Source organism: Phyllobates terribilis, unplaced genomic scaffold, assembly GCF_046119375.1.
Source record: "Phyllobates terribilis strain yellow unplaced genomic scaffold, ASM4611937v1 Scaffold_1__5_contigs__length_1240528914, whole genome shotgun sequence".
NCBI classification, from domain to species: Eukaryota; Metazoa; Chordata; class Amphibia; order Anura; family Dendrobatidae; genus Phyllobates; species Phyllobates terribilis.
Genome location: NW_027362761.1, coordinates 164,656,334 through 164,681,745, shown reverse-complemented (window position 1 = coordinate 164,681,745; position 25,412 = coordinate 164,656,334). Strand labels below are relative to the sequence as shown.

Sequence of the window (25,412 nt, the reverse complement as noted above, 5' to 3'; positions counted from 1 at the left end):
GGGGTTAGGAGGTGGGGTGAGGAGGAATAAAAAATATATGAAGCTGTCATGCTCTGGTTGGGAGAGACCCGCGGCCAGTACGTACATTGCAGTCCATGATCGAACAGAGATCCACAGGCGGTTGCATGAGCCCTAATCCTGACAAGAAGCCTCAAAGTGCTTTCACACCGAGTTTGTCCATGTTCATTGGTTCCTTAGGGGCTTGCGTCCATACTATCTAGTATAGATCGCTCAGTGCGCATCGTTTGCTTTGGTCTGCCTATGTAAACAGAAATTCAAATGACCGCTGATAGGTAAAAGTTTACATATCGTTGGGAGTATCGTGCCGCTGCTTGGTCTGTGTAAGCGTACCTTAATTCTCCACCTTGAATTCTAAGTCCTGTGTATGCTCATAAACACAGACTGTGCATACGCAGTAAACCTCTGTCTGAAATCACTGTCAAGAGACAAATGCAGCCATGTAATTGGTTTATAGGTGTCGATCCTACTGTCAGATTTTCTTTTGAAAGGAGGTATTAACCAATTGTTTAGCTCAATCGGCTGCTGTCAACTCCTTAAATGCTGCTGACGACATTTTCTGACAGCAGCATTTAGAGCGCACGAACAGGATTGTGGTTCTGAGACGTGATGGCAGGGTGCCGATGGGCGGCCATTGCAGCTTGGGGGTCTCTGCTGAAGACCCCTGTAACTGCCATGACGTTGAAACCCAGTCTGTGACTGGGCTTTATAGGCGGTTGTGATTGTTACTATACACTGCAATAGAGTTGCATTGCGGCATATAGTATAAGCAACCAGAGGATTGCAGGTTCACATTCCCGAACGGTATTATAAAGCTACAAAAATATTTTCACAACTAGAATACCTCCCCCCTTCAAAAAAAAAAAAAAAAGCTGTCGGAATAACATTTTTTTTTTTTTTAATAAAACAGCTCTTAAAAGGCAAGGAAAAATGAAAGCGCAAAAATGAAAATTGGCTTGTGTCGGGAAGTGTTTTTTAAACTTGGGAAAAACAGTGAGGAATTTGTGAAGATTTTGTTAGCCAAATACACCTCCGGCAGTCTCATAGTAAATGAATGGAGCGGTCGCACACATTTGCGGCCGCTATTGCATTTGAGGGAACATTTTTTGGGATTGCTCAAAAATCCTGAACAACCTCCTTTCGAGAGATCAGGCTTTGCTGCAGAAAATGAGCTCTGAATAAACCATGATGTGTGAACATAGCCTTACAGATCAGAAATAGTCACTGGTATGACAACTTCTTCAAATAACCCTTGTGCTTTTCTGCAGGTATCACTAGTAGAGATGAGCGGTGTTCGACTAGAACTGTTCGCCAATCTCAAATTCGAGCTGTTTTGGGCGGTGTTCGAGTTGTTCGAGGAACCCGAACGATTTGCAAAAAATTCGGCTGTTCGAGGTTATGTTCGATAACTGTTCGTGCACCAAAAGCGTGTCCTGCATGTCTGGCGCTATTTAGAGCACCAATCATGCAGGGATTGTCTGCCACTCACTGTAATGCCACAGCCATGGTGGTTGTGGCATTACAGTGATTGCCCAAATCGATGGGAACAGTGCTCACAGTGAAACATGAAAAGCCGGCAATTCAGCAGCGGCATACACCGGTACCCGACAATTTAGAACAGAAAGAATAGAGCTTCACACATAGATTAGATAGATATAAACATGTCAGCCACATATATACGAAGTACAGTGACAGTGTTGCTTACTGTACTTGTCATTTAGTGTAAAGGATTTATCAAAAAAAATAATAGTGGTTTCATGCACCGTCTCTTTAAAAAAGCCGGCCGGCAATTCAGCAGCGGTACCCGACAATTTAGAATAGAAGGAATAGAGAATCACACATAGATTAGATAGATAGAAACATGTCAGTCACATATATATGAAGTACAGTGACAGTGTTGCTTACTGTACTTGTCATTTAGTGTAAAGGATTTATTAAAAAAAATAATAGTGTTTTCATGCACCGTCTCTTTAAGAAAGCTGGCCGGCAATTCAGCATCTGTACCCGACAATTTATAACAGACAGAATAGAGCTTCACACATAGATTAGATAGATAGAAACATGTCAGTCACATATATATGAAGTACAGTGACAGTGTTGGTTACTGTACTTGTCATTTAGTATTAAAATAAAGGATTTATTATTAAAAAAATTGGCGTGGGGTTCCCCTTAATTTTAGGCTCTAGCGGAGGTTAAGCAGACAGCTGGGGCAGATGTTTGAAGCCTGGGAAGGGGGTAATACCCACGGAGCTTCCCAGCTACTAATATCAGCCCCCAGCTGAATACATAGCCTTTACTAGCTATTAAAATGGGGGACCCCCCCAAAAAAATGATGTGGGGTCCCCCCTAATTTAATAGCTAGCAAAGGCTAGGCAGACAGCTGGGGGCTGATATTAATAACCCAGGAAGGGTGCCATGAATATTGGCCCCCTCCCAGGCTAGAAACACCAGCCGTCAGCCGCCCCAGAAATGGCGCATTCATAGGATGCGCCAATTCTGGCACTTAGCCTCGCTCTTCCACGCTGCCCTGGTGCGGTGGCAGGGGGTAATAGGGCTGGGGTTGATGTCAGCTTATAATGCCAGCTGACATCAAGCCCAGGTTAGTAATGGAGAGGCGTCTATAAGACACCCCCATTACTAACCCCATAGTCAAAGTTAAAAAAAACACAAACACCCAGAATAAAGTCCTTTAATTGAAATAAAGACACAATTCTTTATTGTTCTAAATTAAACCATACTTACCATCACGCCCATTCCAGCTGAAGCCAACGATCTCCTGTAATAAAAATAAAATAATAAAGCAACCTCATCCTTACCTTTCCATGGTTCCCACGACAGCTTCAGCTCTGCTACATCGAGATGACAGGCTGGACCGCAGCAGAACGCTGCCATCCAGCCTGTCATCCCGCAGACACTGAGAAGAGCAGGCTTGCTTGCGCTCCACATTGTCTCTCTGTGACGGCATAAAGATGAGCCGAGGTCATGTCCAATGAACTCGGCTCACCTCATGCACGTCACTTACAGCGTGGGAGAATTCTCACGCTGAAGCGCTGAGTGCAGGAGAATTTTCCCACGCTGTCAGTGAGGTGCATGAGGTGAGCTGAGTTCATTGGACATGAGCTCACCTCATGCACGTCACTGACAGCGTGGGAGAATTCTCCTGCACTCAGCACTTCAGCGTGAGAATTTTCCCACGCTGTCAGTGACGTGCATGAGGTGAGCTGAGTTCATTGGACATGAACTCGGCTCATCTGGATGCCGTCACAGCGAGACACTGAGGAGCGCAAGCATGCCTGCTCTTCTCAGTGTCTGCGGCATGACAGGCTGGATGGCAGCGTTCTGCTGCGGTCCAGCCTGTCATCTCGATGTAGCAGAGCTGAAGCTGTCGTGGGAACCATGGAAAGGTAAGGATGAGGTTGGTTTATTATTTTTCTTTTATTGCAGGAGATCGTTGGCTTCAGCTGGAATGGGCGTGATGGTAAGTATAGTTTAATTTAGAACAATAAAGAATTGTGTGTTTATTTCAATTAAAGGACTTTATTCTGGGTGTTGTGTTTTTTTTAAATACTTTACTAGAAATTCATGGCGGTCATGTCTAATACTGGCGTGACCCCATGAATTTTGGGCTTGGGGCCAGCTGATAATACCAAGCTGGCCCTAACCCCTTTATTACCCAGTGAGCCACCGCACCAGGGCCCTGGATGAGTTGGGTACAGCGCCAGAAGATGGCGCTTCTATGAACGCGCCATTTTCCGGGGTGGCTGCGGACTGCAATTTGCAGCGGGGGGGCCCAGAAAGCTTGGGCCTCCCTGCGCTGCAGATTCCATCCCCCAGCTGCCTAGTTGTACCTGGCTGGACACAAAAATAGGGCGAAGCCCCACGTATTTTTTTTTTAATTATTTCATGAAATTCATGGAATAATTAAGAAAAAAAGGCCTTCCCTATATTGTTGTGTCCGGCCAGGTACAAATAGTCAGCTGGTGGTTGGGGGCAGCCCGTTCCTGCCTGCTGTACCTGGCTGGACACAAATATAGTGCGAAGCCCCACTTCAATTTTTTTTAATTATTTCATGAAATTCATGAAATAATTAAGAAAAAAAGGCCTTCCCTATATTGTTGTGTCCGGCCAGGTACAAATAGTCAGCTGGTGGTTGGGGGCAGCCCGTTCCTGCCTGCTGTACCTGGCTGGACACAAATATAGTGCGAAGCCCCACTTCAATTTTTTTTAATTATTTCATGAAATTCATGAAATAATTAAGAAAAAAAGGCCTTCCCTATATTGTTGTGTCCGGCCTGGTACAAATAGGCAGCTGGTGGTTGGGGGCAGCCCGTTCCTGCCTGCTGTACCTGGCTGGACACAAATATAGTGCGAAGCCCCACTTCAATTTTTTTAAATTATTTCAGGAAATTCATGAAATAATTAAAAAAAAATTGACGTGGGGCTTCGCACTATATTTGTGTCCAGTCAGGTGCAGCAGGCAGGAACGGGCTGCCCCCAACCACCAGCTGCCTATTTGTACCTGGCTGGACACAACAATATAGGGAAGCCCTTTTTTTCTTAATTATTTCATGAAATAATTTAAAGAAAATTGACGTGGGGCTTCGCCCTGTTTTTGTGTCCAGCCAGGTACAACTATGCAGCTGGGGGCTGGAATCCGCAGCGCAGGGAGGCCCAAGCTTTCTGGGCCACCCCCGCTGCAAATTGCAGTCCGCAGCCACCCCTGAAAATGGCGCGTTCATGGAAGCGCCATCTTCTGGCGCTGTACCCAACTCATCCAGGGCCCTGATGCGGTGGCTCACTGGGTAATAAAGGGGTTAGGGCCAGCTTAGCATTATCAGCTGGCCCTAAGCCCAAAATTCATGGGGTCACGCCAATATTAGACATGACCACCATGAATTTCTAGTAAAGTATTTAAAAAAAACACAACACCCAGAAAAAAGTCCTTTAATTGAAATAAACACACAATTCTTTATTGTTCTAAATTAAACTATACTTACCATCACACCCATTCCAGCTGAAGCCAACGATCTCCTGAAATAAAAGAAAAATAATAAAGCAACATCATCCTTACCTTTCCATGGTTCCCATGACAGCTTCAGATCTGCTACATCGAGATGACAGGCTGGACCGCAGCAGAACGCTGCCATCCAGCCTGTCATCCCGCAGACACTGAGAAGCGCAGGCTTGCTTGCGCTCCACAGTGTCTCTCTGTGAGGGCATCCAGATGAGCCGAGTTAATGTCCAATGAACTCGGCTCACCTCATGCACGTCACTGACAGCGTGGGAAAATTCTCCTGCACTCAGCGCTTCAGCGTGGGAGAATTCTCACACTGAAGCGCTGAGTGCAGGAGAATTCTCCCACGCTGTCAGTGACGTGCACGAGGTGAGCTGAGTTCATTGGACATGAGCTCACCTTATGCACGTCACTGACAGCGTGGGAAAATTCTCCTGCACTCAGCGCTTCAGCGTGGGAGAATTCTCACGCTGAAGCGCTGAGTGCAGGAGAATTCTCCCACGCTGTCAGTGACGTGCAGGAGGTGAGCTGAGTTCGTTGGACATGAACTCGTCTCATCTTTATGCCGTCACAGCCAGACACTGCAGAGCGCAAGCAAGCCTGCGCTTCTCAGTGTCTGCGGGATGACAGGCTGGATGGCGGCGTTCTGCTGCGGTCCAGCCTGTCATCTCGATGTAGCAGAGCTGAAGCTGTCGTGGGAACCATGGAAAGGTAAGGATGAGGTTGCTTTATTATTTTTCTTTTATTGCAGGAGATCGTTGGCTTCAGCTGGAATGGGCGTGATGGTAAGTATGGTTTAATTTAGAACAATAAAGGATTGTGTCTTTATTTCAATTAAAGGACTTTATTCTGGGTGTTTGTGTTTTCTTTTTACTTTGACTATGGGGTTAGTAATGGGGGTGTCTTATAGACGCCTCTCCATTACTAACCTGGGCTTGATGTCAGCTGGCATTATAAGCTGACATCAACCCCAGCCCTATTACCCCCTGCCACCGCTACAGGGCAGCGTGGAAGAGCGAGGCTAAGTGCCAGAATTGGCGCATCCTATGAATGCGCCATTTCTGGGGCGGCTGACGGCTGGTGTTTCTAGCCTGGGAGGGGGCCAATATTCATGGCACCCTTCCTGGGCTATTAATATCAGCCCCCAGCTGTCTGCCTAGCCTTTGCTAGCTATTAAATTAGGGGGGACCCCACGTCATTTTTTTGGGGGGGTCCCCCATTTTAATAGCTAGTAAAGGCTATGTATTCAGCTGGGGGCTCATATTAGTAGCCTGGGAAGCTCCGTGGGTATTACCCCCTTCCCAGGCTTCAAACATCTGCCCCAGCTGTCTGCTTAACCTCCGCTAGAGACTAAAATTAAGGGGAACCCCACGCCAATTTTTTTTAATAATAAATCCTTTATTTTAATACTAAATGACAAGTACAGTAACCAACACTATCACTGTACTTCATATATATGTGACTGACATGTTTCTATCTATCTAATCTATGTGTGAAGCTCTATTCTGTCTATTATAAATTGTCGGGTACAGATGCTGAATTGCCGGCCGGCTTTTTTAAAGAGACGGTGCATGAAAACACTATTATTTTTTTTGATAAATCCTTTACGCTAAATGACAAGTACAGTAAGCAACACTGTCACTGTACTTCGTATATATGTGGCTGACATGTTTCTATCTATCTAATCTATGTGTGAAGCTCTATTCTGTCTGTTATAAATTGTCGGGTACCGCTGCTGAATTGCCGGCCGGCTTTTTTAAAGAGACGGTGCACGAAAACACTATTATATTTTTTAATAAATCCTTTACACTAAATGACAAGTACAGTAAGCAACACTGTCACTGTACTTCATATATATGTGACTGACATGTTTCTATCTATCTAATCTATGTGTGAGGCTCTATTCCTTCTTGTCTAAATTGTCGGGTACCGGTGTATGCCGCTGCTGAATTGCCAGCCGGCTTTTTTAAAGAAAGCGTCTTCTGAGCAGTTTGTCAGCTTTTGGACACCTTTGAAGGTGTTTTCTATGTGTTTTTGTTTGCCTGCCATTGGTTTTAACGGTGTTCGACGGTGTTCTAAGGTGTTCGACGAACAGTTCGACGAACAGTTCCTCGAACATCCCGGTGTTCGACGAACCGAACCGAACCCGAACACTACGGGGGTGGCTCAACACTAATCACTAGTAAGTGATGCAAGTGAGATTTGCCTTTGTGCATTTTTATTCATTTAGCTTTCCTTTACGATTTCAGGTCCAAGGCTTGGAATGGATGGTTTCTCTCTATAACAACAATTTAAATGGAATTCTTGCTGATGAAATGGGCCTTGGAAAGACAATTCAGACGATAGCTCTCATAACCTATCTGATGGAGCACAAAAGACTTAATGGCCCCTTTCTCATTATTGTTCCACTTTCGTAAGTTGTTTTACCAGCTTTTTTTTCTCCTTTTATCTGAGTGCCCTCTAGGTTTACATCCATTAGCATGTAATGGGGCTTGTTGAACTCCTCAAACTATTTCAGTTGAAATGTAGTTTTTTTTATTTTAAATTAAGATTTTAAATGAGCTATAAAATGTTTTTATCCCATTTTGTTTTTCATATTTGTTATCCTTTGTATAGAATAGTTTAACTGTGTATTTTAGATGTTTATCACTATTATAGAAGAAAATGGAATATTTTAATCCTGATTATTTTGGACAAAATCAAAATAAAACCAAGAAATTGTAAAGCAGATCTGTTGTGGAAAAATCCAAGTGCACCTCCCAGGCACTAAATCAATCTATTATTTTTTTTTTTTTGCAATTTTGTTTTTTTTATTAAGCTATAGAGGGTAACTTATTTTACTTGCTTGTGTCATTGTGGATGCAGTTGACCAATGGTATAGTCTAGTTGCTAGTAGGTGAACACTACGCCTAAATGCCATAACTGCAAAACATATACTTCTTGCACATACTGAGCTAACCAGTTTTAATCTATGGGGAGGATGTGTCCTGGAAGATGACTCTGCCTCCAGAGCTTATTCTAAATAAGTTATCTTCCACGCTACGTCCTCCCCAGATCCTGGAAGAGGTAATTATATAAAGTGATGAAAGATGATTTTTCAACAACAAGACATTCCCATTAATCTCGTATAGATCAATTTGAGGGAAAATAGCTTGTTGCTTAAAGGATTTAGCACTCTCACTTTTACACATTGGCGGTGAGTGGAGCTAATGACTTTGCATCAGTTGGCACTTACTAGGATGTGTGCATGATCTGCAGATTCTAATGGATACAGGAGTATGTGTCCTTACAGGCATCATCCAACGCAACATCATCAGTGCCTCTTACCTCACAATGCAGAAGTGAATATGCTGGCCAACTATGTCAAGGCCTAAAGTAGGGCATTTCTTTAAGGAGTTAAAGGTTTTGAAGTGCCGCCAATGACATTGCCTCTTCCTATTCTTCCCAAGAAATGTACCCAATGGAAACGCGCACATGTCCTATTCTAATGAATAAGACAGCAATGTAAGTGGGGAAGCTGAAGCTCATCAAATTGATTCCTGTATGCAAATTATAGCACCATTGCTGCTTTGTATAAGGGTATTGTCAAATGATGGCGTATTTACTGTTTTGCAATTTCATTTGCCCATATTGTGGGAAATTTTCTAGAGCTTAAAACCGTGGACATTGACTTATGTTCTCCGTTTGAACAGGAGCTCCTGAGTCATGGAGGTAGATTCATCCATGACAGATTTCTTTTGTCATTTTTGCTTCTTCTTCTTCTTTTTTTTTATAAATGGATTGTGCAATGGGAGCGCTAGGGATAACAAGCACAGGGCTCATCTCTTAAGAATGAACGGAGCTTAGGTGCACATGCTGAGTCTCTGCTCCATTCACACAGGACTCTTCAGAGCCCCATTCTCCGAACCAGTGGGAGTCCAGTGGTTAGACTCCCAGTGATCAGAAAACTATCCTCTCTCCCTCAAGGCTCTGTGTGGGGCCCCTAATTTTCTCCATCTATACTTTTGGCCTGGGGCAACTCATAAAGTTCCTTTTCTTCAAATACTACTTGCATGCTTAGAACACTCAAATCTACTTTTTTGGCCCAGATGCCACCTCTCTGCTGTCAATAATTCCAGAGTGTCTATCAACTATATCCTCCTTCTTATCATGCTTTCTAAACAGCAATATGGACAAAACTGAATAAATCCATCCCACCTACCAGATCAGTCTATCACAATAAATCGCACTTTCCCCAGAAACAAAAGTCTGCTGTCTCTGTATAAACCTTGACTCCACCCTGTTCGTCAAATCGCACATCCAAGCCCTTACCATCTCTTGCCACCTCCAACTCAAAAATATTTCCAAAATTCATCCTTTCCTCAATCTCAAATCGGCTAAATTGTTATTGATGTAGTACCCTCTCTTATGGCTTCCCGGCTAAAACTCTCCAGTCTGTCCTTAAATCAGCTACCCGGTTAATCCACCTCTCCCTTCGCTAGTCCTCCACCTCTCCACTATGCCAATCCTTTCACTGGCCTCCCATTTTCCAGCAAATCCAGTTTAAATTATTAACAATGACATACGAGACTGTCCATAATTTGTCTTCTCGTTACATCTTCAAATTGGTTTCCCAATACCTTCCCACATGTAATCTCCACCAGTCCTCACAAGACCACCTTTCCTCCGCTCTCGTACGTTCCCTACCCAACTGTCTCCAAGATTTTTCTCGAGCATCCCCTATCTTCTGAAATTCAGTGCCTCAACATGTTCTACTGTCTTCCAAAATTGAAAACTTAAGATTCAATCTGAAAACTACTCATGTCTAAAGAAAAGCCTCCTGTCTGCAATAATCCTTCTACCACCTCCCTACCCCATGAACTGCGGCAACCACCCCGACCTATTGTAGTCTTCTCCACTACCCAGTAGATTACAAGCCCGTGAGGGCAGGGTCCTTTCCCCCTCTGTAGCAGTTTGTCACTGTTAATTTGTTCATTGTGAGTATATATTATTTTGTTTGTAAACCCTCTTCACATGTACTACACCACCGAATTTGGCATAACCCCTTCAAGTTAGTGTTTCATGGGTGTTCCTTGATGTAAAGTGAGTACATGCATTGCCTTTTTACTGTCTTAACATGAACTGAAAGATAATTAAATTTTTTATTTTAAAAAGGTATTTTTTTGTTTTTAGGACATTATCCAACTGGCAGTATGAGTTTGATAAATGGGCTCCTTCGGTGGTGAAGATCGCATACAAGGTTTGCATTGTGCATTTTTCATTCCCCCTCGAGATGCCACAGAACATTACCATGTGTGCTACAGCACAGGCAAATCATGCTAAAGAGTCTGCTTCAAAAAGGACTAATGACTGCAGGAATGAAAAGCTGTGAAGCAATGATAATCATGTCCTTTTAGGTTTTTTGTTTTTTTCATAGTTATGACCCTCTTATATTTTTTCTTTCTGTTTTTTTTTTGAGGGGAAGGGGGGCACATGTGTAAAGAAAACTTTTTTTTGACGAGGATATTTCTGGTGTGCATGCCCCAAAACTGACAACCTAAAAGCTGTTCTTATTGTATATTTGGAGGGGCAGCATTCAATTCGTAAAAGGGTTTGCCCACCAAATACTGGTATCCTATCCAGTGTATAAGTGAAAAACAAAACATTTTGGATCCTCCTATCGATCGTTTGAATCTGGGCACGATGCAAGAGTTTGGTTATGTATAGGTAATGTGTTCAGTGTGAAAATCATTTAATCTGTCAGTAGGATCAACCTTCCAAAGCCGTGTACATGGGCAAGCTGGTCATTGAAAAAATGATATCTGCGATCTGATATCTTAAATGAGCTGTTAATATCTATGGGCCGAACTCTGATCTGCATGAGAATCTGCCTCCAGAGCTTCAATATAAGGGGGCATTACCAGTGTCCGACATGTAATGACTGACACTTTGCTCTCCTGTTCTCACTGCAGAGCTGTAAGAGATAGCAAATAACGCTGTACAGAAGAACTGAACTTTGTCTCATTATAAACAAAATTGCAGCAGCACTAGTCCTCTGTGTTTCAGCTTCTATTTCACACCACTGTAATGCAAGAGGCAAAGCTCAGCTGTGTTGTACTATGTTAGTTATAATCACACACAGCTCTGCAGTGAGAGCAGAGAGCGGCCATTACACATCACACTGGGAACTCCCCCTTTCATTTATAATAACCTCTGGAGGCAGATTCTCATGCAAATCTATGTTCAGTCCATAGATCTTAACAGTTCATTTACATATTTAAAAAAACATGGATTTCTCTGGACTAAAACAACGTATCCCATTTTATTCAACTTTCCTACTGATCGATTCCCTTTAACCCCTACTCATCACCAGAGCTGTGGCGTCGGTGTCCATTTTGGTGGAGTTGGAATAAAATGGACCAACTCTTAACTCCTTAAATATATAATAAATTGGGTACAGTAGTTCAATGCATTTTGTGGGGAATATTTTTTCATATGAATTTGGGAAAGTTATGAAATGTCCTATAAATGTCTGTCCTATTCCTGATCTAAGGGTCTAGACTTTTAGCTGAGATTAATCTGTGCTACAGTAAATTTATCACTAAACATGAGCCATGTATGAGGGAGTCGGTGTCATGGAAATTGAGGATTTGGAGGTTTGGCTTACCACAGCCCTGCTCATCACAACATAATTGTGTACTCTTCTGCACTATTACAGAGATGAGAGAAATTCATCCTGATCATGGGATGGAGGTGGCTGTTTTCGAAATCGTTGTTAGCTGCACCTTTGAGATCGACAGAGCTGATTTTTTTTTTTTTTTTTTTAATACACACTCTCATCCAAGCTCTAAATAAGGCAACAAATAGTGGCTGTTAAACAAGAAAACAATAGTGTCAAACACTTTAATAACCATCTGCCAGTTCAAATTGGGGGGAAAAAATAAAACCTGTGAGTTTTAAAAAAAAAAAAAGTGCAAAGATTATTTGAATGTGGGAAAGATAAAAATCTATAGGGTTCTTTAAAACTGCATATACTAAAAAACATGAAAATGTGCCAAGTCAGAAATGGGGAAAGTGGCCTGATCTTGAACTGGTTAAATTGCAGTTAATATGCATCAACAAAAATATTAATCACGTAGTGTAGAAAATGGTGTCTTTGGATAGATAGAATGATGTAAGTGATACCTAACACAATCTGAACATCTTCTCAGTAATGTTGAAAATCACGCCTTGTCTCTGAATTTTAGGGAACACCTGCAATGAGACGATCTCTGGTCCCACAACTCAGGAGTGGAAAATTTAATGTCCTCTTGACCACTTACGAATACATTATTAAAGACAAGCACATTCTTGCTAAGGTAATTTTCCTTGATCTCCATTCTTATATATGTCATAGTTGGTAAGCAGGCATAAACTGGTCATTTTATTTTATTTTTTTTAGTCATTTCTGTACACACACAGATTTTATTTGTGCTTATTAGTGTTGAGCGAGTATGTTCTGTCCGAGTATGCTCGGGCCGAGCTCAGAGTATTTACAGCTGCTCGGTGATATGTTTGAATCGCTCCCGTGTGCATGATTTGCAGCTGTTTGACAGCTTTATCACATGTGAGGAATGTGTAAGAAATAGACATTCCTCACATGTAATAAAGCTGTCAAACAGTCGCAACTCATGCACACGGGAGCGATTCAAACATATCACCAAGCAGCTGTAAATACTCTGAGCTCGGCCCGAGCATACTCGCCGAAAGGGTTAATAGAACATACTCGCTCAACACTAGTGCTTATCTTTTTGTTTTCTTTGTGACACCAAGACTATGGGCGTATTGGCATACTGTTTGTAATCTGCAACAGTAGTATTTATCAGGAGGGTTTCTCATCGCATACCTGCAGCTGATGGCAGAATTAAACAGTCCAGCTCTCCTGTTACTAAAAATGGATGCAGACCTGCACTTGCCAACAAACACCTATGAAGATGATGCCTGTGATGTTTACTACGGTATAAGCGTATTGTGACATTCCATTAGGCTCTCATCAGAGGTTTATATACATATAGTTAGTACTGTGCAAAAAGGTAAACATTTTAAGCCGTTCTGGACAAAAATGCTGGAAAATAAAAATGTTTTCAAAAATAGATGCACATACTCTTCAGATTCATATATATATATATATATAATGTGTGTGTGTATATGTATGTATATATATATGTGTGTGTATATATATATATAATTTATTTATATTACAGACCAAAAGTTTGGACACACCTCAGTTAAAGATTTTTCTGTATTTTCATGACTGAAAATTGTACATTCACACTGAAGGCATCAAAGTTATGAATGAACACATGTGGAATTATATACTTAACAAAAAAGTGTGAAACAACTGAAAATATGTCTTATATTCTAGGTTCTTCAAAGTAGCCACCTTTTGCTTTCATGACTGCTTTGCACACTCTTGGCATTCTCTTGATGAGCTTCAAGAGGTAGTCACCGGAAATGGTCTTCCAACAATCTTGAAGGAGTTCCCAGAGATGCTTAGCACTTGTTGGCCCTTTTGCCTTCACTCTGCGGTGCAGCTCACCCCAAACCATCTCGATTGGGTTCAGGTCTGGTGACTGTGGAGGCCAGGTCATCTGGCGTAACACCCCATCACTCTCCCTCTTGGTCAAATAGCCCTTACACAGCCTGGAGGTGTGTTTGGGGTCATTGTCCTGTTGAAAAATATATGATGGTCCAACTAAATGCAAACCAGATGGAATAGCATGCCACTGCAAGATGCTGTGGTAGCCATGCTGGTTCAGTATGCCTTCAATTTTGAATAAATCCCCAACCGTGTCACCAGCAAAGCACCCCCACACCATCACACCTCCTCCTCCATGCTTCACAGTGGGAACCAGGCATGTAGAGTCCATCCATTCACCTTTTCTGCGTTGGACAAAGACACGGTGGTTGGAACCAAAGATCTCAAATTTGTACTCATCAGACCAAAGCACAGATTTCCACTGGTCTAATGTCCATTCCGTGTTTTCTTTAGCCCAAACAAGTCTCTTCTGCTTGTTGCCTGTCCTTAGCAGTGGTTTCCTAGCAGCTATTTTACCATGAGGCCTGCTGCACAAAGTCTCCTCTTAACAGTTGTTGTAGAGATGTGTCTGCTGCTAGAACTCTGTGTGGCATTGACCTGGTCTCTAATCTGAGCTGCTGTTAACCTGCGATTTCTAAGGCTGGTGGCTCGGATAAACTTATCCTCAGAAGCAGAGGTGATTCTTGGTCTTCCTTTCCTGGGCAGTCCTCATGTGAGCCAGTTTCTTTGTATCGCTTGATGGTTTTTGCAAATGCACTTGGGGACACTTTCAAAGTTTTCCCAATTTTTCGCACTGACTGACCTACATTTCTTAAAGCAATGATGGCCACTCGTTTTTCTTTACTTAGCTGCTTTTTTCTTTCCATAATACAAATTCTAACAGTCTATTCAGTAGGTCTATCAGCTGTGTATCCACCTGACTTCTGCACAACACAACTGATGGTCCCAACCCCATTTATAAGGCAAGAAATCCCACTTATTAAACCTGACAGGGCATACCTGTGAAGTGAAAACCATTTCCGGTGACTACCTCTTGAAGCTCATCAAGAGAATGCCAAGAGTGTGCAAAGCAGTCATCAAAGCGAAAGGAATATAAGACATATTTTCAGTTGTTTCACACTTTTTTGTTAATTACATAATTCTACATGTGTTAATTCATAGTTTTGATGCCTTCAGTGTGAATGTACAATTTTCATAGTCAAGAAAATACAGAAAAATATTTAAATGAGGTGTGTCCAAACTTTTGTATTGTACTGTACTGTATGTATATGTGTGTGTGTATATATATATATAATAAATAAATATATATATATATATATATATATATATATATATAAAATATATTCTAAACCCAATGCGCTCTGCATAACACTAAAAAGACCTTTTAGTATACACACCAATGGTGTGGTCCGATCTGTTCTGAAATTCTCAGAAGACCCATCGAATCCACACAAGCAAAGAAATCAAACCATAGATTTCCATTAATTAAGTTATGTGTAAATGAAAAAAAGAGGGGATAGGCACAGCCAAGTAAAAATCTTTAACCTTTATTTCATAAGAATAGGATTAAAAGTTCCACATAGGGATGGTGTTGGTAATAAAACTGCTCTGACGCATTTCTGGTGCCCTTAGTCATGGTCATGCTGTTTGACTAAATGTGCAGTGGGCGCCAGAAGCGCATCAGAGCGGTTTTATTACCATCACCTATGTGGAACGTTTAATCCTGTTCTTGTGAAATAAAGGTTAAAGATTTTTATTTGGATGTGCCTATCCCCTCTTTATTCGTTTGGACATTTCTGTGGGTCAGCAGCATTGGAAAGGCACTCCTGATAATAGACAGGTTTCAATAATCAAGTACGATGAGCAATGTTTCTCCTTTTTTCATGGTGTCAGTTGTGTAATGTGAAATGACACAGGGAAAACGTATTTAAACACCTGAAAGAGCAGTGCAAAAAGCCATGTAAAGTCATGACACCAGCTGAAATCGATCAGAAATTAGAAATTTATCCTGCCACTTTGTGAAAAATATAATTACCTGATTCAACGAATTGTGTATAAAAAGGTCTCCTTACCAAGGTGCCACACAAGAAACATCCCATGATGGGTAAAAACAGTGAGCTGTCCCAAGACCTTCGTAACCTTATTGTTGAAAAACATACTGATGGCATTGGTTAGAGAAGAATTTCTAAACTACTGAAGGTTCCAGTGAGCACTGTTGGAGCCATAATCCGGAAGGGGAAAGAACATCCGTTCTCCATAAACCAGCCACAACCAGGTGCTCACCACAAGATTTTAGACAGAGGAGTGGAAAGAGTTCAATAGAGATGTCCAAGAGTCCAGGACCAACAGTGGAGAGCTGCAGAAAGACCTGGAATCAGCAGGTACAATTGTTTGTAAGAAAACTAAGTAATGAATCAACCTTCATGGCCTGTATTCATGCTCTCCACGCAAGACTCCATTGCTGAACAAAAAACATGGTCAACTGCATTTCAAGTTGGCTTATCAACATTTAGACAAGCCAGTAAAATACTGGGAGAATATAGTCTGGTCAGATGAGACCAAAATTGAACTCTTTGGATGCCATAATACACACCATGTTTAGAGGCCAATAGGCATTGCATGTCACCCCAAAAACACCATACCAACAGTGAAGTTTGGAGTTGGGAACATCATGGTGTGGGGCTGTTTTTCAGCATAAGGCACTGGCAAACGTCATATAATTTAAGAAAGGATAATGAACAAATGCATTCTTAATAAAAATCTGTTGCAATCTACCAGGATGATGAAGATGAAATGAGGGTGGACATTTCCGCAAGACAATAATTCCAAGCACACATCCAAGGAAACTCTTCATTGGCTGAGCCATTCTGGCAGCTTTATTTTTATTCTCTGAAACCAATCACCTGATCTGAATCCAATAGAAAATTTATGAAAGCAACTAAAGCACAGGGGTCAAAGGCGCCCACATAACCTTTTGGATTTGAAAAGTGTTTATGTTGAAGAATGGGCCAAAATCACAGCTGGACAATGCATGTGACTAGTTTCTCCATACAGGAGGAGTCTTGAAGCTGTCATCAACAAAGGCCTTTGTACGAAGTATTAAATACATTTCAGTGAGTGAGTTCAATACTGCTTACATGTGTCATTTCTCATTATTATACAATGGACATCTAATTTGATTTCTTTGCCTGTGTGGATTGGATGGGTTGTTACCAACATCTGGTGAGAATTTCATGTCAATAGCAAATTCAGAAATATATTTGCTTTGAAAATTGGTGACGTGTCCACTACTTATTTCATGCTCTGTAGAGGTGTCTCTGTGTGACAATTATGTGGGGAGCTTGCCTAGCTGAATGTACGCCAACTAGTAAAGGTTGTGAGAAACTTGTTTAAAGCCGACAGTTCATATTGGTCTAAATGAATCACTCAATATGAGGTTGCATTATGCAGTTAGGCAGGGTTATCCTGTGTGCACCATTTTTCTCTATTATATTCTTATAGCTGTTATCTAACCGTGGACATTTATCGCTTATCTAGAGGAGAATTGTCTGATCACTGGGAACCCCACTGACCACTATAATAAAGATACTGAGCCATCTGTTCCTCCTTTTTGCTTGACTACGCTGAGCAAGTCCTTGAATGGAGGTGTTCATATGTGCACTGCCACATGTCGTACCGTCCCCGCCCCCCTCCACCTCCACCTTTGTGGGGCCAACAAAAATAGCCACACGCTGTACTGTGCGGTTTTCTGCCCACCCCATAGACATTGACTGAAGCTTCCTTGTGCCTTTGTGGCTGTTAACTATTTTATTATTGCCCCTATGCATCGACATTGAAAAGTGTAGCAACTTTGCCAGTGGATGTTATTGTACGTACAAGAACCACTATACAATGCAGAAAATAGTCAAAACAATCCTCTTTTACATGTGTTTTTTTTTTTTGTTTTTTTACTAATCCAGTCTAAGTCTTCATGGTAACAAATTGCCACATTTGGTAGGTCTCCCAAGAAATACACACACTACCGTTCAAAAGTTTGGGGTCATTTAGAAATTTCCTTATTTTTGACAGAAAAGCACTTTTTTTTCAATGAAGCTAACATTAAATGAATCAGAAATACTCTATACTTTGTTACTGTGGTAAATGACTATTCTAGCTGCAAACGTCTTGTTTTTATTGCAATATCTGCATAGGTGTATAGAGGCCCATTTCCAACAACCACCACTCCAGTGTTTTAATGGTACATTGTGTAAGAAGGCTAATGGATATTTAGAAAACCCTTGCACAAGTATGTTAGCTCAGCTGAAAACGGTTTGGCTGATTTGAGAAGCTATTAAATTTACCTTCCTTTTGAGTTAGTTGAGAATCTGGAGCATTACATTTGTTTGTTCTATGAAACTCAAAATGGCCAGAAAAAGAGAACTTTCATGTGAAACTCGACAGTCTATTCTTGTTCTTAGAAATGAAGGCTATTCCATGCGAGAAATTGCCAAGAAACTGAAGATTTCCTCCAACAGTGTGTACTACTCCCTTCAGAGGAGAACACAAACAGGCTCTAACCAGAGTAGAAAGAGAAGTGGGAGGCCCCGCTGCACAACTGAGCAACAAGACAAGTACATTAGAGTCTCTAGTTTGAGAAATCGACAGCTCAACTGGCAGCTTCATTAAATAGTACACGCAAAACGCCAGTGTCAACGTCTACAGTGAAAAGGTGACTCCGGGATGCTGGCCTTCAGGGCAAAGTGGCAAAGAAAAAGCCATATCTGAGACTGGCTAATAAAAGGAAAAGATTAATATGGGCAAAAGAACACAGACACTGGACAGAGGAAGATTGGAAAAAAGTTTTATGGACAGACGAATCAAAGTTTGAGGTGTGTGGATCACACAGAAGAACATTTGTGAGATGTAGAACAACTGAAAAGATGCTTGAAGAGTGCCTGACGTCATCTGTCAAGCATGGTGGAGGTAATGTGATGGTCTGGGGTTGCTTTGGTGCTGGTAAAGTGGGAGATTTGTACAAGGTTTATGGGATTTTGAATAAGGAAGGCTATCACTCCATTTTGCAACGAAATGCCATACCCTGTGGACAGCGCTTGATTGGAGCCAATTTTATCCTACAACAGGACAATGACTCAAAGCACACCTCCAAATTACGCATGAACTATTTAGGGAAGAAGCAGGCAGCTGGAATTCTATCTGTAATGGAGTGACCAGCGCAGTCACCAGATCTCAACCCTATTGAGCTGTTGTGGGAGCAGCTTGACCTTCGGGAAGCATGGGGTGAAATTTCTCTAGATTACCTCAGCAAATTAACGGCTAGAATGTCCTTTGGGACTGCAATGCTGTAATTGCTGCAAAGGGAGCATTCTTTGATGAACTCAAAGTTTGAAGGAGAAAATTATTGCAAATAAAAATCATTATTTCTAACCTTGTCAATGTCTGGACTGTATTTTCTAATAATTTTGCAACTCATTTGATAAATAAGGATAACATATTGTCTGGAGGACCCAAAACTTTTGAACAGTAGTGTACTTACGTATGTACTGAAGATGGAAGGAGTGCAAGGTCAGACTGCGCATGGTTTGTTTTTACTCTTAGGCTAAGTGCACGTTCAGGATTTGATTGCAGAAATTTCTTCAGCGTTTCTGCATCTGCTGGCAGGAAAAACGCTGCAGAAAAAAACGTGCGATTTTGTAGTGTCTTTCATGCTTATTTGTACATCAGTGAATGCTTTTCGGAGTTAAATAAAGATATTTGAAAAAAGAAACGTGGGACGCCGCTTTAACCCTTGGATTACCGTCAGACCTGGGGTGAGTATATTGGTTAATTTTAAATGATTAAAGAATGTGTCTCTTGTATTTCAAAGTGTTTTACTGTGCGTGTGTTGAACTCTTTAATTAGGTTTAGTAATGAAAGGATCTGATTGACACCTTGTCATCACTAAACAAAAGGGCTAGGTTTCAGGTAAACCAATAAACACAATCTCATTAGCATTTCCATTCAAGTAATTTCTAGGGCAGCTGAGAGCTGCTATTTTTAGCCTAGGAATGTGCCATTAGGCAAACGTGTTCCCTGGCTATTGATAACAGCTCACAGATGTTTCGTTAGCCGCTACGTTCTCATGATCAGAAATCAGAAGCGCTTTGGTCTCAGCATATTTTCGCTGCGTCCAAAACGCTGTGTTCTAATGCCGCACTTTTGTTGTCAGTACATGCGGAACCATCGCTTATGATAATGTTTCAATCAGCCAAAATCTGCAGCAGAGACTAGCGTCTCCACTACAGAAATTGACATGCGGGTGAGTTTTGGTACGTGGCCATGATCAGCAGCCGCTGCAGGTTTGAAGTTGCGTGTTTTATGCAGTGTCAAACCCGCAGAGGCCAGATGTTACAGTATAGTGGATGGGATTTCTAGAAATCCCATGTCCACTATGCATGCATCTGAGGCTGTGAATCACCCGTGGACACGGACATGCGGCGCGTCTTTCAGGACCGCAGCATGTCAAATTCTCTTGCGGAGTTGCAAGTCTCTGCAGCAGATTCTTGACCACTGGAATGTATTGAATGCAGTAAATCCACATGATTCAGTGAACACATGTGGCTTTACTTGCATTCAATGGAATGCAACGTTTTAGACACAGCAAAAATATGCTGCATCCAAAGTGCTGCTACGTTCAGATTGTGGGCACATAGCCTATAATTTAAAAAAAAAAATGGCGTGGGTTCCCGCATCCTTTTTATAACCAGCAGAGGGAAAGCCAACCGCTGGGAGCTGATATTAGTAGCCGGGGAAGGGGCCATTATCCAAAAATGCTCCCTGGCTAAGAATAACAGCCCACAGCTATTGGCTTATCCTTTACTGGTTAGATAAACAAACAAAACAAAAAAAATAACCATATCCCTCGCATGTCCGCCGTCATGACGTGATCCAGAATGTCCCACGGCGATCTGGGTCATTTCTGATGTGATTGCTGTAATCACTCCTGTCAGTGTACAGTGCTGTGCTGCAGGCTGAGTTCATCAGCTGATATGCTCCAGTGACCTCATTTACTGCATGAGTGCTGTGTCGGAACATTTGTGGGAAAATTCCGGTGCTGTAAACTGAGGTCTCGTCAGCTGATCTCCAGCTGGTTAATTCAGTCCCGGCCGCGCAACGATGTATACTGCTGGGAGCGAGCGCGCTCCCGTTAGTGTACCGCCGGGGGACATCGGGAGGACGCCAGGCAGGTGAGAATAAGGTGTTTTTTTTTTTTTTTTTTCTTAACAGTCGCCGCACAGACGGCTGCTCGGTTGAGGACACTACTTCTCCCCTCATCAGCGCCGCTCTCGCTGCTATCAGCAGGAGCTGTGGTCGGATGATGGGAGAAGTAGCCTTCTTCCCCGGCCCCGGTACCATTCTTTGAGCGTTTTTGCTCTGCAGAAACGCTACAAAGAATGGACATGCTGCGGATTTTAGCGCAGTGACAATCCTAAGCGGAAATTTCCGAATAATACGCACAGCACATCAGGATTGTCATTACTTTAGCTGGCAGACGGATTACCTAGTGTTTTTGGTGCATGTCCGCGTAGAAAAAAGCGCACAGTGTGCACATAGCCCTACTGTAAAGACCGCTAAATCTGCATGGCTGCTGTGGATACAAAGTTGCTTCAGTTATTACTGGAGCAAAAGGAAATCTAGTGAAGGTGGACGTTTCCTTTAGGATTCTTGTCGTTCAGTCAGCGCTTCAGTATTCTGCATTATTATGTGCGGCTTTTGTTGATGCCAGTGTGGTCAGCTGAGAGGATTATTAGCAGATGGAAATGAGCGCTTTCTGACTATTCTATTTACATGGTATTTACAAATTGCCTGGTCCTACATTGTTTTGATGGATTGAGATATAATCCCATTAATGCATGGAAGAGAGTTGATGGGGACTTACTGAGGCATTAAAATGATTTTATTTGAAGTTGTTGGCAAGAACTCGGTCTGACTAAAGAATTGCATCCTGGGAAGGTGCTTTGGGTAGCTCTCCATATATGAAGCGTTGTGCAGGCTGCAGAAAATATATTTATTGTACGATCCGTTATGTCTAAGTAACTGAGCTCATGGTTACCTCCATTGCCCCCTTGTGTGACTTCACTCTTGCAAAGTCCTAATATGTGACGTGTTGTAATTTTACATTGCGAACTGGAAATTCCTATCTTGTTCCTTGGCTACTTTTTGCTCTTATCTTATTCTTGCTGTTCCTGAGTGTGCATTTTTTTTAAAATAAATTTGCCATATGCTTCCAGACATGTGGACATTTTTATTTGTTGCTACTTTTTATGCTCTTTACCAATGGGGCGGTGCTACCTAAAGTCACGACCCCAGAGAACCCTGTGACCAACAGGTTAAGCAACTTCGTAAAGACCATACAAATTTGCACCAAATAAAAAGGCCCATATCTCTCAAACAGTATGTCAGATTAAAAAAAAAAATGGTACACTTAAGCCGTGGGAATAAAATTAAGGGTACACTCACACTTAGGCTACGGCCCCACTATCAGTATCTGGTCAGTATTCGGTCAGTATTTTTTCTCAGGAGTGGGAGCCAAAACCAGGAGTGGGTGATAAATGCAGAATTGGTGACTTGTTTCTATTAGACCTTTTATCTGATTGTTCCTCACCTGGTTTTGGCTCCCACTCCTGAGAAAAAATACTGTCCGAATACTGACCAAATACTGATAGTGGGGCCGTGGTCTAACATATGTTCTCTCATGCTAGAGAATCAGACCACTTAGGCCAATGACACTCAACTCATATTGAGCCAATTGTCATTTGAGTGTGATCCTATTCTTTTGCATGAGAGAATCACATCCCAGGTATGAAGAAGACAGAGAACTTAATTTCTCCATAGTCTCTGTGCGCGTACATCAGACTGCACTCGGGTGACATCAGAGTGCAGTCCGATGTTTCGCACGCACCCATACATTTGTATGCCCCATAGTATAACATTGGGCTCGGGTGCTATCTGACAAAACATTGCATAGCTTTTGGCCGTGTTATACGCCAGTGTGAGTAAGCCTTAAAGCAAGGACTAGTCACTTTTGACCTGGTGACAGGTTCACTTTAGGAGAAAAACTGGCTCACAAAATGTATATTTTGTTTGCCGATTAGAGTTTCAGAAACGTGGTAAAACCTGAACATCGGTATCTTGTTATGGCTGGCATGATTTTTAGCTCTGCTGTAGATGAAAGCCCTATGTTTTTTCTCAATGTATTTTATTCTTTTTGTAGATACGATGGAAGTACATGATTGTGGATGAAGGCCATCGAATGAAGAATCACCACTGCAAGTTAACACAAGTGCTGAACACCCATTATGTGGCTCCTAGACGTATACTTCTTACAGGCACTCCACTCCAGAACAAACTGCCCGAGCTTTGGGCCCTGCTGAATTTTCTTTTGCCCACCATCTTTAAAAGCTGCAGCACCTTTGAACAGTGGTTCAATGCTCCATTTGCCATGACAGGAGAGAGGGTAATGTACTGTAGTTACTGGTCTGGAGAGATATGTTGATCTGGAGTCGCATAAAGTAGCTAGACTTGCCCTAAAAACATAGATTTTATAATGTGAATTGCTATCTTTTGTAAGGTCCAGTTTCCATAGTTTTTTTTTTCCCCATCTGCTAGGTGGATTTAAATGAAGAAGAAACTATACTGATCATTCGGCGTCTACATAAAGTTTTGCGACCATTCCTGTTAAGACGGTTGAAAAAAGAAGTGGAGTCCCAGTTACCAGAAAAGGTTTGTAAAAGTAACTGTTTATTTTTCTACCACCATTTTGTGTGTAAATCATTCTATCATGGAGCCGGTGGCATGTCCTTTGTGGCCATCAGCAGCCATGGCACACAACATTCAGTTTGTTTTTGCAGACTTTTTCCTCCTTATTTCTTTCAGGTTGAATATGTAATCAAATGTGATATGTCAGCCCTCCAGAAGATTCTTTATCGCCATATGCAAGGAAAAGGCATTCTCCTTACCGACGGTTCAGAAAAAGATAAGAAGGTGTGTTGATGAGTGCTGGACATGAGGATTGAATAGATTTGTTTATTTTATGTGGGTGACAGGTGTTGACTTTCAAGAGATTATCCAGCCTTTAGGATAGGCTATCAATTTTAGATCTGTGTGTGGGGGGTGGCTAAGACCAGGGCCGGACTGGGTCAAAAAAGCAGCCCTGCCACAAACCCCACCAGTCCACATTCTATAAGGGTATGTGCACACGGTCAGTATCGGCAGCGCTTAAACGCAGTATACTTTATGCTGCGTCCAAAGCGCTGCACGCAGGTGAATCCGCATGTGTCCATTGAACCATGTAGATTCACCGCATCCTATACATTGCACTGATATCATTTCTCTTGCGGAGACTAGTGACTCCGCAAGAGACATTGTTATGCTGCGGTCTGGAAAGACGCGCCACATGTCTGTCTGCAGGAGATCTGCAAGTGCACGGAGACGCAAAGTGGACGTGGGATTTTTACAAATCCCGCAGCAATTACTGATCGTGTGCACGTACCCTAACACTCATTACCCCCGATCAGTGAATTTTTCTTTATTTTGTCGTGCCCCTCACTATCCTAAAAGGAGTTATTTGAAGAGCCGCATGTGAATGGCGCCACAGTGCGTATGATCGGCCACAGCTCCATTTACACGGTGCTCTACAGAGCTCCGATTCTCGGGATCATGGGGGTCCCAACAGTCGGACCTCCAGCGATTGGACAGTTATCCCCTCTCCAGAGGAGAGGGGATTACTTGGGATAATCAATTTAAACAGGTTTTCCAATATTTATTTTTATTTGGCCATAGTAATATTGAAAATACTAAACCAATATTGATGCCTGTCCGACAACAGGACAGGAGGAGTGGTACTGTGCAGTGTATATATACAGGACAGGAGGTGTGGTACTGTGCAGTGTGAATATATACAGAACAGGAGGAGTGGTACTGTGCAGTGTGAATATATACAGAACAGGAGGAGTGGTACTGTGCAGTGTGAATATATACAGGACAGGAGGAGTGGTACTGTGCAGTGTGAATATATACAGGACAGGAGGTGTGGTACTGTGCAGTGTGAATATATACAGAACAGGAGGAGTGGTACTGTGCAGTGTGAATATATACAGAACAGGAGGAGTGGTACTGTGCAGTGTATATATACAGGACAGGAGGAGTGGTACTGTGCAGTGTGTGTATATATACAGGACAGGAGGAGTGGTACTGTGCAGTGTGTGTATATATACAGGACAGGAGAAGTGGTGCTGTGCAGTGTGTATATACAGGACAGGAGGAGTGGTGCTGTGCAGTGTATATATACAGGACAGGAGGAGTGGTGCTGTGTATATATACAGGACAGGAGGAGTGGTGCTGTGCAGTGTATATATACAGGACAGGAGGAGTGGTACTGTGCAGTGTGTGTATATATACAGGACAGGAGAAGTGGTGCTGTGCAGTGTGAATATATACAGGACAGGAGTGGTGGTACTGTGCAGTGTATATATACAGGACAGGAGGAGTGGTACTGTGCAGTGTATATATACAGGACAGGAGGAGTGGTGCTGTGCAGTGTATATATACAGGACAGGAGGAGTGGTGCTGTGCAGTGTATATATACAGGACAGGAGGAGTGGTACTGTGCAGTGTATATATACAGGACAGGAGGAGTGGTGCTGTGCAGTGTATATATACAGGACAGGAGAAGTGCTGCTGTGCAGTGTATATATACAGGACAGGAGGAGTGGTACTGGGCAGTGTATATATACAGGACAGGAGGAGTGGTACTGTGCAGTGTGTGTATATATACAGGACAGGAGA

The 25,412-nt window shown here is 42.3% G+C and overlaps 1 protein-coding gene across 5 annotated transcripts in view; it reads left to right on the top strand.

The window, feature by feature from the left end:
* SMARCA2 (SWI/SNF related BAF chromatin remodeling complex subunit ATPase 2) overlaps window positions 1–25,412 on the top strand; it is a 274,907-nt gene that overhangs the window by 126,445 nt on the left and 123,050 nt on the right. For all 5 annotated transcript variants that reach the window (XM_073669312.1, XM_073669320.1, XM_073669288.1 and 2 more), the window contains exons 16-21: window positions 7,282–7,445; window positions 10,205–10,271; window positions 12,259–12,369; window positions 22,840–23,082; window positions 23,235–23,348; window positions 23,502–23,609. In XM_073669312.1, the coding sequence (XP_073525413.1) occupies window positions 7,282–7,445; window positions 10,205–10,271; window positions 12,259–12,369; window positions 22,840–23,082; window positions 23,235–23,348; window positions 23,502–23,609 (807 nt within the window). The remainder of the gene's footprint in view (window positions 1–7,281; window positions 7,446–10,204; window positions 10,272–12,258; window positions 12,370–22,839; window positions 23,083–23,234; window positions 23,349–23,501; window positions 23,610–25,412) is intronic.